The sequence below is a fragment of the Dipodomys ordii genome, unplaced genomic scaffold, assembly GCF_000151885.1.
Source record: "Dipodomys ordii isolate 6190 unplaced genomic scaffold, Dord_2.0 Scaffold130, whole genome shotgun sequence".
Lineage (NCBI taxonomy): Eukaryota > Metazoa > Chordata > Mammalia > Rodentia > Heteromyidae > Dipodomys > Dipodomys ordii.
The window spans coordinates 2287739-2303802 of NW_012267346.1; the positions used below are offsets into that span (position 1 = coordinate 2287739).

The following is a 16064-nucleotide window of genomic DNA, read 5'->3' on the forward strand; positions in this document are numbered from 1 at the left end:
GGTTCCCCACGGCGGCCGCCCAGTCCTGCCCGCCGGAGCCACAACCCCGAGCGCGGCGTCCGGCTTCCTCCGCAGGTCCCCAGCATGTCCTCCTCGGCGCCAGCTGCGGAGGGAGAGGAGACCCCCGTGGCCCCCGCGTCCGAGAAAGAACCCGACATGCCGGGTCCCCGGGAGGAGAGCGAAGAGGAGGAGGAGGAGGACGACGACGACGACGACGAGGAGGAGGAGGAAGAGAAAGGTGGGGAGGAAGGCGCACCCCCTGGGCGCCAGGTGGTTTCATTGCCGCAGATTCAGTTGCTGCTCTCTTAGGTCTTGTTGGCGCCCCAAAGGCGTTCAACGATCCACAGTGATTGTGTTGTTTGTTTGTTTGTTTTTAAAGCAAGAATGCATGCAACATCTTTAAAAAACGGTGGCTGTTGGGCGATCGTGAGTCCCGGCTGCCTCGGGCGGCCGGACTTGCTGCCTGCCCGCCTCCCCGGGCGTTCAGCGTCCTGGGCTGGTTGACAGCCAGTCCGTGTCCGTCGCAGGTTGGTGCGAGTTGTTGGGCTTTTTTCGGTTGAAGCCCGGCTTGGGAGTCTCCTGGACGAGCCGCTGGGTGGACGTTTTCCGTTCTGCTGATTTCACGATGCATCCCCGTGCCTTTGGAAGTGACCGTAGTCTCGTTTCGTGTCGTACGCCAAGACTGAACTCAGGAATGTTAGCCCCGGAAGTGGGTTTTTTTTTTCTCTTTCTGAAACCGTATTCGCTGCCTTTCAGCAGAGGTGGTTCTCTTCAAAGGAGAGTTTTCGCTGGGACACACCAGTGAAAGTAGCGGCTCTTCGAGAAAGTCGTTAAAAATGAGAAGAGGAACTGTGAAAATAAGTTAAGCGTGAAGGCGCAGCTGTCTCGGCTTTAGAGTGAAATCTGCCCTGAAAGAATGTCATTATTAACCCTTGTTTGACCGGGAGGCACAGCTAGGCTGCTTTGTGTTTTTGCACCAGATGAACGGTCCTCTTTGAGGTACACCCACTGCCTGAGTCTCCAGTCTTAGCATTCTTTGCTGATAGTCCAGTCTAGTTTTATTTATTTTGGGTGTGGCTGTAACTCAGCTCGTCGTGGGATGAGTTTGATAAATCTTTCCCAAACTTTTTTTAATGTCAGTACTAGGACTTGAACTCGGGGCCTGGTCGCCCTTAGTTTTTTTTTTTTTGCTCAAGGCTGGCACTTTGCCACTTGAGCCACAGCTCCACCTCCGGCTTTGGTGGTTAATAGGAGATAACAGACTCACAGACTTTCCTGGCCTCAACCACTCAGATCTTAGCCTCCTGAGTAGAGAAGATTACAGGTGTGAGCCACTGGCACCAGGCTTAATTTTTTTTTTAAGTCTACATAAGTGTTGAAATCAGTATAATACAATCTGGGTGAAGATTTACAAGGTATGACTTTTGCTTAAAGTTATATGTGCCCCCAAGGCCCAGGAGTATGTTCATATTTGAATACAGCATTGCTTTTAAATTTTAATATAAATTGTTTGATATAAATTATTTTTAGGTTACTTAGGATATAACAACTGAGAGTTGGCTTGTAGTATCCCCCTACTAGCCAAGAATTTCTCAGCAAATTTTTCCTCCAGATTTCAATTCTTCAGTCTTTCTAAAAGGGCAGGCTTCAAGGCTTTCCTTGGTCAGGAAAACTTAAGAGATCTGTAAATGGAGAGCTTGCAGTCAGTGGCCAAGAAGCCAGATTAGTTAATTTTTAAAAATTACTAAAAAAAGTAAACTTACAGCAGGTTTATAATTGCTCTGATTCATTATTACTCCTTTTACTCATTTGAGATGTGAGGCTAGAATTGCAAAAGTTTTTCTTCTGTTAGTCAAGAATATTTTACTTTCATTTGGAATTGGCAATTATTGGGGGAAAGGGAAATTGTTAGTATAAAGATGACTAGTAGCTTTTTGACTTTGGCATCTAGTTGAACGGTTTTGTTTTCTGGAAAGTTTGCAGAGATGTGCAGGTTAGGAGCTGATTATAACTTTGGTTTTGGATATATTGAGTTTCTTTAGATGCCTTAGGACATGGAGTGAAGCTGTCCAGATGGCAGCCAAGCATTTATTTGTTGGTCCAACTCCCAGGGGGAAAAAAAATCTCTGGCCTGGAACTAGATTGTGAAGTTTATTAGATGATCAGAAGGAAGTGGGTAGTTTAAATCACTAAGGGAGAGGAAATTGAGTGATAAGATTCCTCTATTACGCTTCTCTGTTCTTGTTGGCTATTGTCACAATATACCTGCATTTTATGTGAATTTTATGTGAAGATCCTTACATCCCTTACCTGTCCTTCAAAGCTCTAGTCCAAAAATAACTGTTGAATTCACAGAACTTCTTTTCAGGTCTTCCCGCCACTAGTGTTGGGTTTAAACCTAGGACCTGGGGCTTCTAAGAGTTCTAGGCAAGCATTTTACTATTGAGCTATGCTATATCTCCTGTCCTTACTTGTGTTCTCCCTCCTTAATGTTTTATCTTTCTTTTTTCTGGTCCTGGGGGCTTGAATGCAGGGGCTGGGCACTGTCCCTGAACTTCTTTTGCTCAAGGCTAGCACTCTACCACTTGAGCCACAACACCACTTCTGGCATTTTCTGTTCATGTGGTACTGAGGCAAGCATTCTACACCTAAGCCCTAGATGATTTTTCACAGGAAATGGCTTTTCACTTTTTTGTCTGCTGGTGGTAAATGGCACAGTTCTCAAAACCATGCTCAGAAAAAGAATAAAGTGTTAGATTTAGTAATCTTTTTTTTCCTACGTGTTAACAATAAAGTTAATTCCTTTACCTTTTTTTAATGTAAGAAATATTTAATTTCTAGAAAAGAGTCTCATCGTAGAAGGCAAGAGGGAAAAGAAAAAAGTAGAGAGGTTGACTATGCAAGTGTCTTCATTACAGAGAGAACCATTTACTATTGCGCAAGGTAAGTTTATATTACTTTCATTTTACAGTAAAAATCCCCAGATAGCCTAATGATGTTTAGTGGTGCTTAGCAGGGTGTTTAGTGTTGAAGAAATAATGTTCTTTTGGCATAATTTTGTTTTATTTGCCCCACTTGGTCAAAGTTACATAGAAATAATGATGTAAACACAATTCACATTAAATTGTTATTAAATTTTGTAAGTGTACTAATAGCAGCGGGTATTTGATTATGTCTTTTAACAGGAAAAGGGCAGAAACTCTGTGAAATTGAAAGGATACATTTCTTTTTGAGTAAGAAGAAAACAGATGAACTTCGAAATCTGCATAAACTGCTTTACAACAGACCAGGCACAGTAAGTCTTTATGCCTTTAATCTGAATGCTTGTTTATATGTTCAAATATTTTAGAATAAAACCCTAATGTTAATCCAGTAAGATGTTAATGATCAACTAGCATAATTTCTATACCACACCGGTGAGTGAGTGACAAAAACTAAATGACATTACAGGTTCCGTAGCTGAGTCTCAGCAATTAGGACTATAGTTTCAGCTCTTACAGCTCAGTTTGTTTGCTTGTTTCCTTGAAGTTCATTTTATTTAGTGTGGTTATTTTTACTCCAGTTTGGGGCTTAGTGATAGTGTGCTTGTCCAAAAAATGTGTATAAAGCACTGGAGCCCAGCACTGCCATAAAAAATGGCAATGTAATTTATTTGTACTTAAATTTCAAATTATAAAATCTGTACTATGATGATTTTAATGCCCTTTAAGTTTGGAATTATTGGAATACTTTCTTGTTTTTGGGGTGTCAATCCTGGAGCTTGAATTTGCCACCTGGTTGCTATCCTTAAGATTTGTTTTGCTCAAGGCTGGCACTCTACCACTTAGAGCTTTTTTAGTAGTTTATTGGAGATAAGAGTCACAGAGATTTTCCTTCCTGAGCTGGCTTCAAACCATGATCTTCAAATCTCAACCTCCTAAGTAGCTAGGATTGAAGGTGTGAGCAACCAGTGCCCAACTTACTGGAAGAATTGTTAAGTGATTTAACATAATTGTATCTCATTTTGAACAAATACCTGATATAATTTTTATTTTATTTTTTGGTCGGTCATGGGCTTGAACTCAGAGAGCCTGGGCACTGTCTCTGAGCTTCTGCCCAAGGCTAGTGCTCTACCACTTGAGCCACAGCACCACTTCCAGTTTTCTGGTAGCTAAGTTAAGAACCTCATAGACTTTCCTGCCCAGGCAGGGTTCTAATCGCAATCCTCAGATCTCAGCCTTCTGAGTAGCTAGGATTATAGGCATGAGCCACTAGCACCCAACTTATTTCATATAATTAAGGAAGCTTTTCTTGGGCTATGTGTTGGCAAGGTAAAGGTGGATGTTGTTAGAATATTTGTGGCATACTATAATCTATGGATTAATTTCAGTCCTCACAATACTTTCTACAAACATCCTAACTCGTTAATGGTATTGGCCTTTTGGAATACTGACTATTCTTTTTACTTTTTAAAAAGTAAAGTTGCTCCTGATTTGAAAAAGAAACATTACTAGAGTTTGTTGTTTATGGGAAAGAAGTTTTTGTAGTTACTTTGCGCATCGAGTATTGTCAGATAACACTTATGGTAAGTATTCCCAGATGGAAATTCATTCAAATTCAAACTTATTTTTTGTGGTACTAGGGATTGAAACTAGCACCTCAAGCATTCTAGGCAATTTCTTTACTACTTGTTATGCTCCTGGCCATTTTATTTTTTGTGATGAGATTGAATAATGGCTAACTTGGTGGTTTTGAGATCCTCCTGCATCCACCTCCTGATTACTTGATAGGCATGTGATAGGCATGTGTCACCACATCCAGCTTCAAATTGTTATTTTCTTTTCCTTTTTTGATCAGTTGTGGGGCTTGAACACTGGGCCTGGGCACTGTCCCTGAGCTCTTCAGCTCAAAGCAAGTGCTCTACCACTTGAGCAACAGTGCCACTTCCAGTTTTCTGGTGGGTTAATTATATATAAGAGTTTCACAGATTTTCCTGCCCGGACTAGCTTTGAACAGTGATGGAGTTCCTCAGATCTCAGCCTCCTGAGTAGCTAGGATTACTGGCATGAGCCACCTGTGCCCAGCTCAAATTGTTACATGATTTTTTTCTTAGTAACGAATATATTTCCAATTTGGAACAACAAATGCTGAATAAATTGTTGTAACTTAGAGATATATGAGATAATGATGTTGGCTTTAAGGATTCTTATTGTACTTTTCTGGGTAGTATTAATGATGAGAAAAATATTTTCAGGTAACCTCATTAAAGAAGAATGTAGGTCAGTTCAGTGGTTTTCCATTTGAAAAAGGAAGTGTCCAGTATAAAAAGAAGGAAGAAATGTTAAAAAAGTAAGTTGTTTTGTAAATAATCATGTTTTGATAAGTGTTTTATTTACTTTTTAATATTTAAAAATAATTTCTCATTTTCAGTGGACTGTGGATTCTGTGCTCTTTCGGTACCAAGATTTGATTACATTAACTCAGGATGTTAATTACTTTCCAAAAAATAATGGCCATCAAGATTACTGAAAGTACTTAGTTTTTTATTTCCTAAAAGAGTGTTTCACACAGGTTAATCATTTGCAGAGTTCAAAATTCAGACGAGCTAAAAGGAATGTAGTAAAGAATCTGACATTTCTATTGTCATTTACTATGTTCCTTTTTTTTTTTTTCTGCACCAATACTTGGGCTAGAACCCAAAGTCTAGGCACTGGCCTTCAGTTGTGTTTTTTTGTTTCCCCTCAACACCTGAACTTTATCACTTGAGCCACAGCTCTGCTTCCAGCTTATTGGTGACTAATTGGAGATACGTCTTACTCATTTTCCTTCAGATCTTTCACTTTCCATGATTCTCAGATCTCAGCCTCCTAAGTAATCATGATAAATTATAGACATGAATCACCAGGGCCTGGCTACTGTTCCTTTTTAAACTATGTAAACTACTTTGGTGATAACTTGATAGAAATGGTCCTACATCATAGTTCAATCAAGGTGATACACTCTTTTTTTAAATATTTATTTTTTATTGTGAAAATACTGTACAGAGGGGTTGCAATTACATGGGCAAGATAATGAGTACATTTCTTATCAAGCATTGTAGCCTCCTCCTTTGTTTCCCCTTCCCATCCTCCCCCCACCCCCACCCCCCCACCCAATCCTCCCCGTCCCCCCCACCAAAGTTGTAAAGTTTGTTTTCGACATAACAACTTGTACTTCTCATTGTTGCAACGGGTCCACCTGTATCCTTATTTAAACGACTTGTTTTTTCCCTTCCCCACCACAAATTATACCGACATCAAATACAGTGAAAGCAGGGGTTATACTGTGGGGGAGGGACATACAAAGCAACAAAGAAATAATCTTATAAATGTGTTAGAAACAACATGAAAGAGATGATACACTCTTAAGAGTTTTCCTTTATTAAATGACTATCATTTAAGAATTTAAATAATAAAAATGACCTAGTATTCATTCAGACATTTTAGTCCAAATGCTGAGGGAAAATTAATTCATCAATTAGCTGTAAGAATTGTTGCATCTATGAATTTGCAACTTTTTATGTAATTTCTCCATGAGTTTAGTTAAAATTAGTTTATTCTTATGCTGTATTTAAAAATTAATTGGTATGCTGGGTATCATGGCTTATGCCTATAATCCTATCTGCTTAGGAGGCTGAGATCTGAGAATTGTAGTTCAGAGCCATCCCTGGCAGGAAAAGTCCATAAGACACTATTGCCGAAAAGCTCGAAGTGGAACTGTATTCAACTGGTAGAGGCTAACCTTGAACAAAAAAGTTCAGGGACAGTGCCCAGGGCCCTGGGTTCAAGCCCCAGGACCTACATATACACACAGACACACAAAAGCCAACTTAATTTGGTAATACTTACCTACTAACCATAATTAGTTTTTGAGTAGAAAGTTTATTAAGATATGTGAAAACATGACTGCTTTTTCATGTATGTACATAAACTGCCTATTTTGTTGATTATTGCCTTTGTTGTGGGGAATGGTTATAAGCTCTATAATTACCTTGTTTTTTTCTTTTTCAGATTCAGAAATGCCATGTTAAAGAGCATCTGTGAGGTTCTTGATTTGGAAAGATCAGGAGTAAATAGTGAGCTTGTAAAGAGGATTTTGAATTTCTTAATGCATCCAAAGCCTTCTGGCAAAGTGAGGTTCTTTTTGGTGGGGGTGCAGGTGGGGGTGGTACTCAGGTTTAAACTCAAGCTTGCTAGACTGATGCTGTACCACTTGAGATTTTGTGTTGTTTTGGAGATGGGCTTTTCATGGTATGAAATTCTCCAACTGTCATTTCCATTTGAAGTTGTAAAATTTGCTGGTAATGAATACTGTCAATTTTCCTGGAGGTCAAGGGGACAGAACAAGAGTTTGCCTTCAGGGTCTTGCTTGCTGGGCTAGGGCCATACTACTAAACCACACCTCCAGTACTGGTTATTTTTAAGATAGGTTCTCTGATTTTCACCCAGGCAGGAACCTGAGTTGTGATTTGCCTACTTTTGGCTTCCTGTCATTGCTGGGATCACAAGTGAGCAACGCACCACTGCATCCAGCTTCTCTCTGTAGAGACAGTTTTACAAACTTCTGTCCAGTTTGGCTTAGAACCTTGATATTCCAATTCTCAATCTTACAAATAGCTCGAGTTACAATCATAAGGCACCAGCAAGCACCTTGCTTACCTGTTCTTTTTGTTTTTTTTTTAGAACATTTCTTTTAAACACCTAAATCTGAAATACTATTTCAGTGGTAGAGCACTTACCAGTCAGTATGCATGAGAATATGGGTTCAGTCCCCTTAAAAAATGTTTATGAAAGTATTAGCTAGCTTAATTCAAACTATTGCACAAATGTTTTCGTGAGGAAACCATTTAAAATCAATATGTAGCCACGTATGTGTGTCTCCTGTTTTGTCGTAGTTAATATACAGATCTGTGCCTCAAGGATTGAGTTGATAGAATTAATATTTATTGTTTCATCAAGGACATTTTTAAGTGAAGTATTGTTTTTTATTTGTTGCTAATAGGTATTTATGATGAATATAATGGCTATTAGTACACTTTGCTGCTGCCTTGATTCCAATATGCCTTGATTAGTGCTTAGGCATCAGTAGTTTTGCCATGTTTACAGTTAGTAGAGATTTCAACACACTGAAAAGAACAAATACATTATCATTACTACAAAAATACTTTGTAGATTCTTCAAGGCTCATGGTACTGTATATTCCATGAACAATACTTGGAAAATTAATGTTCTGTCCTTTCTTTTAGAAACTCTTAGAGTAATTCATATGTAACCCTGTGATGATTGATACCTCCTTAATATGATGGTGTCAAGCTTATGCTATTTTGTACTTCTGGTCATTATGAAAAATGCTGTGAAGTCATTACTACATTTTTCTGTATAGTAATTTAAGAACTATTAAATAGCAGCCTTTGGTTTCACTGTCTTACTGTATTGTCTTGATTATTTGTTAATCAGATTTTATTTCCAAAAAGAATAATGGCTGGGTACAGATGGCTTACACTTATCTTCCTAACTACTTGGGAGGCTGAGATCTGAGCATCAAGATTCAGAGCCACTTTGGGCAGACAATTCCAAGAGACTCTTAATCTCAGTTAACCAGCAAAAGCCAGAAGTGGAGGTGTGGTTCAAGTGTAAACTGCCAGCCATGAGGGAAAAAGCTGAGAGACAGTAAAAGGTTGCGAGTGCTTTGATCATGGATTCAGCTTTTAGAACCAGTGTAGGAAGGCTTTAAAGCTATATATTATTACTTCCTGATTTTTGCTTTTACATTTTCTCATTTATTTGAGGAATTACATTTTCCTGATTGATTATTGAATCCTAACATTCTTACACTCTCACATAGATTTACTCAAGCAGTCTTCTAGTCATTCTCATTCTGTATTCATATTAAATCCTCAATACCTGCATTTGGTTCCTGAGCTATTGAGAGAAACCACATTTTTCCAACACATTTGAGATCTGGAATTCATATAGTGAATATTAAGTGTTTGGATAGTGAGATTTTCTTAAAGATTCCTACAAAGGATTTACTCAGATTAAATTCATTATAATAGTTGTCTTTTGTGGAGATTGCTCTATGGGAAAATGTCTTTCTAGTCCACTAACAAAATTTCTGGGGTGACTTATTGTTTCCAAGTTGGCCTTTAGAAGAGTGGATGTTTGCACAAGTTAGAAACTGTCCTGTGGTTTATTCTGTTCATAGTTAGCCTGAAAACACAAAGCAGGCACCTAATTTTTGTGTGACAGATACTCTGGAAGAAAAAGTCTTGTGGTCTTGCTAGTTACATGAAAAGTATTGCTTAAAATTACTACGAACTATAGTTGAGTATCCATTGACTACCCATATTCAAAATGCTTAGAACCAGTTTCAGAACCTGGTTTTGTGTATATATAAGGTACTGGTGTCTGAACTTGGTGACCTTGTGTTTAATAGGCAGGTATTTTACCACTTGAGCCAAGCCTTTACCTGTTAATGCTTTCCATTAAGTGTGTGTGTGTGTGTGTGTGTGTACATATATATATATATATATATATATATATATGATCTTCTTGCCTAGGATGTCCTGGACTGAAATCCTCATATTTATACTTCTGCTGTAGTTGGGTTGACAGGCACATACTACCACACAGCTTATTGGCTGAGATGAGGTCTATAGTACTCTTGGTTTCCAGTCCCATGTCAGAAATATACTCAGCCTTTGCAGTTAGTCTTGAGGTATTTAGGACCAAAGTGGAAGAATATTGGTAATGAAATTTTAGGTTAACTTAATTTGTGAAGCTGCTAATCTTGTAAATATTTCTAGGTAGAAATGGAGAATTAAGAGTTAATTGGCTTAGAAATATTATATCTTATTGGTGTTACTGTTTAAAATTTTTTTTTATGCAGCCATTGCCAAAATCTAAAAAAAATTCTAGCAAAGGCAGTAAAAAGGAACGGAACAGTTCTGGATCTGCAAGAAAAGCAAAACAATCCAAATGTCCTGAAATTCTATCAGATGAATCTAGTAGTGATGAAGAAGAAAAGAAAAATAAGGAAGAGTCTTCAGATGATGAAGACAAAGAAAGTGAAGAGGAGGTAAAATGTCCTGTTTCATTATATTTCCCATAGGGAGAGTTTAATATTCTTGGTGTGTAAGTCCACCCACCAGTTTCATTCATATTGGTGAAAATGCAAAAATGATTAAGAAACTTTTTTTTTTCTTGCCAGTCCTGGGGATTGAACTCAAGGCCTGGGCACTGTCCCTGAGCTGCTTCTGCTGAAGGCTAACGCTCTACCCCTTGAGCCACAGTGCCATGCCACTTCCAGCCTTTTTGAGTACTTTATTAGAGATGAGAGTCTCACAGACTTACCTGCACAGGTGTGCTAGATTGACCCACAGTCCTTAGATCTCAGCTTCCAGAGTAGCTAGGATTACAAGCGTAAGCCACCAGCACCTGGCTCCATTTCTTTTCTTTTAAAAAGCACTTTGTTTTCCATGCAATAGTATGAAAGTTGAAAATATTCAAGGATAGTGTGGCTTGCAGGTGAAGTGTTCCTTAAGCTAGACCAGGCTAGAATGGTAAATGTTACAAGAAGCAGGAGGTATTCATAGTCTGAACACACAGAAACAGATTCTTTGAGAGTATATTAATCATTTATAATGGACTTGAACTCTGTATCATGTGTAAAAAGCAAGGGTTTAAGGACCATCATTTTTGCCTCAACCTGTTGTAGATTATTTAATAGGAATTAAAAGTATTTGAAGTTTATTTGATCAGTGTGTGAAGTTTTATTTTGTTTAGGAGTGCTTGACATTTTCTATTTGGAAATATTTTATAAAATATTAAGAATGTTAAGCTTCCAAAAGGTTTAACTGTTGATCTAGTAGATGGAAAGAGAGCAAAAATAGGTAAGTTCTTGTTAATGATGTTTCAGTAGACAGTATTTTTTTCCTCTAGAGGTCATAACTTGCTTTATTGTGAAATCTCACATCTTTTCGGAACTAAATACTGGCTTGATATTTTATGCTAGATGAGTCCCTTGTAGTGGGGGACATCTCCAATCTCCAGGTGTGATAACCAAAACAAAACATTTCTTCAGACACTGTCACATATTCCCCAGGAAAAGGTCACCACAGAATTAGATTAAAGGTGTAGAAAGCATACATGTGCTTGTGTGTATATTTACTGTTTATACTTTAAAAAGTAACAATTCTTTTTTTAGTTCTTCAACATTTTTATCTTTAAATAATTTGTACAAAGAAAATTCTTTTAATGTCAAATTTTATAAGGACTTCCATAAAACGAAGTATGAAGTGCTTTACAATTATAGAAAGAGAGAAAGAGATTACAAGCTTGCAGGTGCTTCATAAATATTTTTATTTTTGGTGTGTGAAGATGACAGATCTGAGCACTGAAATTTTATTGTATTAGACATGAGTGAGAAAACTTTCACATGTACATTTGCAGTTGTGAAAATTTCTAAATATATTCCTCATTTAAATATTTGGTCATCTACTATATGCAATTCACTATTTCCTAAGCTATTTTTAAAGCCGGGTTAAAGCATGTATATAAATATTGAATTTCTTCTTGAGACAAAGATATGCTTCAGAAATTTATTTTCATTCAAATCCCAGCTCTCTCTTGAATTATCATTTCATGGTCTTGGGCAAGTTATTTAAACTACCTGTTTCCCATTAATAAACCGGGGCAATAATGGTACCTACTCATAGCTTTCTGATTGCTTTCAAAAGGTAAGTTTTGATAAGAACAATACTACTTCTGTGGCAACTTTTTTTTCTTTTATAAAGGCTCAATTGTCCATTATAGAGGCTCCAAAATGAAAATATGAAGAACTGCATATTAATAGGACAAACTGGATGTGATGGCTCAAGCTTATAATCCTAGAGACTTGGGAAGTAGAGCTAAGGGGGGACAGTAAGCTCCCCTGGCCCTGAAAAAAGTTTGAGGTTTCATCTCAACTAGTGATTGAGCACAGTGGTGAACATCTGTTATCCTATCATCCTATCGATACAGAGAAGCACAAATAGGATTATAGTCCAGGCTGGGATAACAAAGCAAGATCCTATCTCAAAGTAACTGACACAAAAGGGCTGAAAAAGTGGCTCAAGTGGCACAGTACTTGCCTAGCAAGTGTGAACCTGAGGTCAAACCTAGTACAACCAAAAAGAGATAAAACCCAAAGAACAGCAAAAATCAACCATTTACAGAAAATGACCAGCAATAAACTTTTTAAGAACATTCCTAAGCCAGGTACTGGTGGCCCACACCTGTAATCAGCTCTTCAGGAGGCTGAGATTTGAGGATTGCAGGTCAAAACCAGCACAGGCAGTAAAGTCAGTGAGACTCTAATCTTCAACCAACCACCAGAAAGCCAAAAATAGCACTGTGGCTCAAAATAGTAAAGCACTGGCCTTGAACAAAAGAGCTCATGGACAGCACCCAGGCCCTGAGTGAGTTTGTGTGCTAGTCCTTAGCCTTTAACTGGGCCTGGCCCTGAGTTTGCTCAAGGCTAGTGTTCTCCCATTTGAATGAAATAGCTAAGAGACAGGGCTCAGTACTGGTAGCAAAAAAAGAAAAAGAACTAGAAAAAGCAAACAGTGCTCATTGGGGCAGGAGGTGAAGACCTCTTTGAGTCTTTTAGCCTGTTAAAAATATTTGCTGTATGTTTATGTTGTATGTATGTACATGTGTATGTACATACCAGTCCTGGGACCTGAACTTTGGACCTGAGCACTTTAACTGTGCATTTGTTCTTAAGACTAGTACTCTACCACTTAAGGCACAGATCCACTTCTGGTTTTTTGGTCGTTAATTGGAGAAGAGTCTATGAACTTTCCTGCCTTTGCGGAACCAAAATACCGAACTACTGACCAAAGGCAGAACTACCACCCTGTGATCATTCGGTTAAATGCCGAATGATCACAGGGTGGTAGTTCTGCCTTTGGTCAGTAGTTCCAAGTTCAGGAAAGGAAGAGCTTTTCAAGGATTTCTAGAGATGTTTAATGTTTTCCTCTTAAAACAATTTTTTTTTTAACCAGAGATTTCCATGTACCTGGCACTAGCTACCACTTTGTCACCTGGCTGTCTGGCTGTAAGGGAAGCTGTGGGAAACAAGTTTATGAATTCTTGTTTTCATAGAAATATGGCAAATCAAGAGTATGTGTTAGTAAACTTTATTTAGACCATTTGAGGGTAGTGATAAGAGTGTGAACATGAATGTTTTGGCAGCCCTTAATTATATTTTGAAAAGTAAAAAGTATTATAAATTGATCAGGGAGGAATTATTAAAAGAATAAACCAAACCTTTTGTTGGAAGGCAAAGTTGATAATTTCTTCTTAATAAAGTCCATGTAGACTTGCTGTCGTCTTTTGTGAAATATAGATTTTCACATTCTTTTTCTCTTGGCATTCTGAGTTTTCTCAGCCAAGGTATTAAAAGAATAGTGTGTTTTAAGCTAATTTTTTATTTTCATCTATTCACCCAGTACAGCCTTTCTGCTTTGAGGACAGAATTCTGGCTCTGTGACAGGCGTCTTTTTTGCCATCCCTCCTTCAAGAGCCCTGCTGCCTATAAAGATATAGGTAAGCTTTATTCTCCCAAGATGTTTTTTTGGTTTTTTGGTTTTTTTTGCCTTCCTACAAACATTGCTTGTGTCATTCCTCTGATTTTGTACCTTCATGGTTGTCAGACATGGCGAGTCCTTTTCCAATTTTTGAAGATTTGTACTACTGGTTTTCTAAAACTTAAAAAATATTGCCAAAATTGAAGGTAGTCCTAAGTTTTTGTATACCTCTTTAGTGTAGCAGAAATCCTTAAAATAGTTGATTTTCTTGGTAGCATATTTAGGAATAGCAAACCAGTCTTTAACAATGAGTTCCATAGTAGTTTGGAAACTAGCTTTTTTTTTTTCTTTCAAACTTGTTATCTTGGGAAGGGGAATGTGATGAACAGAGAGTTTGAAGAAATGCCAGTGTGGTTGAAATACCCTGTGTATTCACAAATAACGGAGCTTGTTGAGATTTTTGGGAAGGGGCAGGGTGGTGATGATGGAGTGGGGGGTTTTGAGAGACAGAAGCTAAGTGCTTTCTCTGCGTAATTCTAAAGTTTCTAGTTCATGTTTTAGCCATAATTCTCTTAAACCAAAAATTTATTATCATCTGATTTTAAGCAGTAAATTAGAGAACTTGATGAATAGACATCTACTTCTGCTCATGAAAACTGAAGGCTATAAGCAAAAACTATAACTTGAAGAATTAATCATGTTTATCTGGTTAATTCATAATGTCTTAGAATCAGCAAACTGGTTATACATAGAATCCAGTCTGCATCCTGGTTTTTGTTATTTTTTTTTTAAGTCAGTCATGGGGCTTGAACTCTTGAGCCATAACACCACTTCTGGTTTTCTGAAGTCTCACGGACTTTCCTGCCCCAGCTACCTTTGAACAGCGATCCTCACATCTCAGCCTCCTAAATAGCTAGGATTACAGGTGTGAGCTACCAGTGCCCGGCTGCATCATGTTTTGATTTTTGCAAGTGTTAGGATTTGAACTGGGGCCTGTGATTCCTTGGCTAGTTCTTTTCTCCTTGAACCATGCTTCTAACCTTGCTTTTTGTTAATTTGGAAGATGGGGTCCTTCAGACTTTTCTTCTTGGACTGGTTTCAAACTGTGACCGTCTGTATGTCAGTTTCCTGAGTAGGTTACAGGTGTGAGCCAGTGGCACCCATATTGCAGTTTTTTTGTTTTTGTTTTTGGTGGTTCTTGTTTTCATTGGTTGTGGGGCCTGAACTCTGGGCCTGGGCGCTGTCCCTCAGCTCTTCAGCTCAGGGCTAGCGCTCTACCACTTGAGCCACAGCACCACTTACGGCCTTTTCTGCGCATGTGATGCTGAGGAATCAAACCCAGGGCCTCATGCGTGTGAAGCAAGCGTTCTACCACTGAGCCACCTTCCCAGCCTCAGTTTTGGTTTTGTACAGTCCACAACCTGAAAATATTTTTTTCTATTTTAAAAATGATTGTTTTGGCTTCTTTTAAAACTAAAGAATATGAAACATTGTATGTGGCCAGTAAAGCTTAAAATATTTATTTCTGGCACTTAACAGAAAAAGTTTGGTGATAGATGCTTAGTAAAAATGTATTTCCCATTTTATACAGTATTTTGAATTCATGGAGGCTTCAATAAAATGAGTAGGAACCAAGGACTATCTTTGATCTAATGGTCTGTGGATTTTTTTCCTTCCTTTCTGTTATGTACAGTCTACAGAAAACAGTGATAATAAAGATCAAGTTTTGGGTGCTGTTAATTCAAAATAATAGCAAACAATGATTTAAATGAAATAGAACTTTAGGATTCAAAGAGCTTTTTAAAGGTTTACTTCCCATTTCAGTTTTAGTAATAATTGCATAGTAGTTTCCAAGTGCTGGTTCTAAGCTTTGTACTAGGGATCAAGAAATCATTGGCAAGGTTTTTATCTTCATAAATTTCCTTTTAGTAGGTGGGATGGAAGGTCAAAGAAGAGGAAAACTACAGTAGAGTACTGAAAACAAGACAATCCAGGATCCAAGTGTGAAGTTTGGAGGGAGGGTAGTAGTCCTAGTCCTGTAACCCTGATATATTTCAGTTTTTGTGCCATCACATATTTTCTGCCAACTTTTAAAAATTCTTTTAATATTTTTTTAAATTTATTTTTTTGTCAGTTGTGGGGCCTGGGCACTGTCCTGAGTACTGTCCCTCAGCTCTTCAGCTCAAGCCTAGCACTCTACCACTTGAGCCGCAGTGCCACTTCTGACTTTTTCTGCCTATGTAGTGCTGAGGAATTGAACCCCAGGGCCTCATGCATGCAAGGCAAGCACTCTACCACTGAGCCACCTTCCCAGCCCTCTTTGAATATTTTTATGTCATAAAAGATCTAAATTTATAATGCATAGGTTTTGATACTGCTTAGCTTCTTATTGTTAGTTTTATAGTTTTAAACCTTCACTTCGTATATAGTTTTAATGCACAGAGTCATTCCTTTCAAGTAATTGATACAGTAGGAG

At 38.1% G+C, this 16064-nt stretch overlaps 1 protein-coding gene across 2 annotated transcripts in view; it reads left to right on the forward strand.

Annotated features, from left to right (window-relative positions):
• The window catches only part of Dek (DEK proto-oncogene), a 28807-nt gene that overhangs the window by 454 nt on the left and 12289 nt on the right, over positions 1 to 16064 (forward strand). Inside the window, exons 2-7 of one of the 2 annotated variants that reach the window (XM_013030439.1) lie at positions 76 to 238; positions 2842 to 2943; positions 3186 to 3295; positions 5234 to 5328; positions 7029 to 7149; positions 9907 to 10095. In XM_013030439.1, the coding sequence (XP_012885893.1) occupies positions 85 to 238; positions 2842 to 2943; positions 3186 to 3295; positions 5234 to 5328; positions 7029 to 7149; positions 9907 to 10095 (771 nt within the window). In that variant the 5' untranslated portion in view covers positions 76 to 84. Of the gene's footprint in view, positions 1 to 75; positions 239 to 821; positions 862 to 2841; positions 2944 to 3185; positions 3296 to 5233; positions 5329 to 7028; positions 7150 to 9906; positions 10096 to 16064 lie in introns of those variants that run through there. The other variant, XM_013030440.1, reaches the window with a different exon arrangement.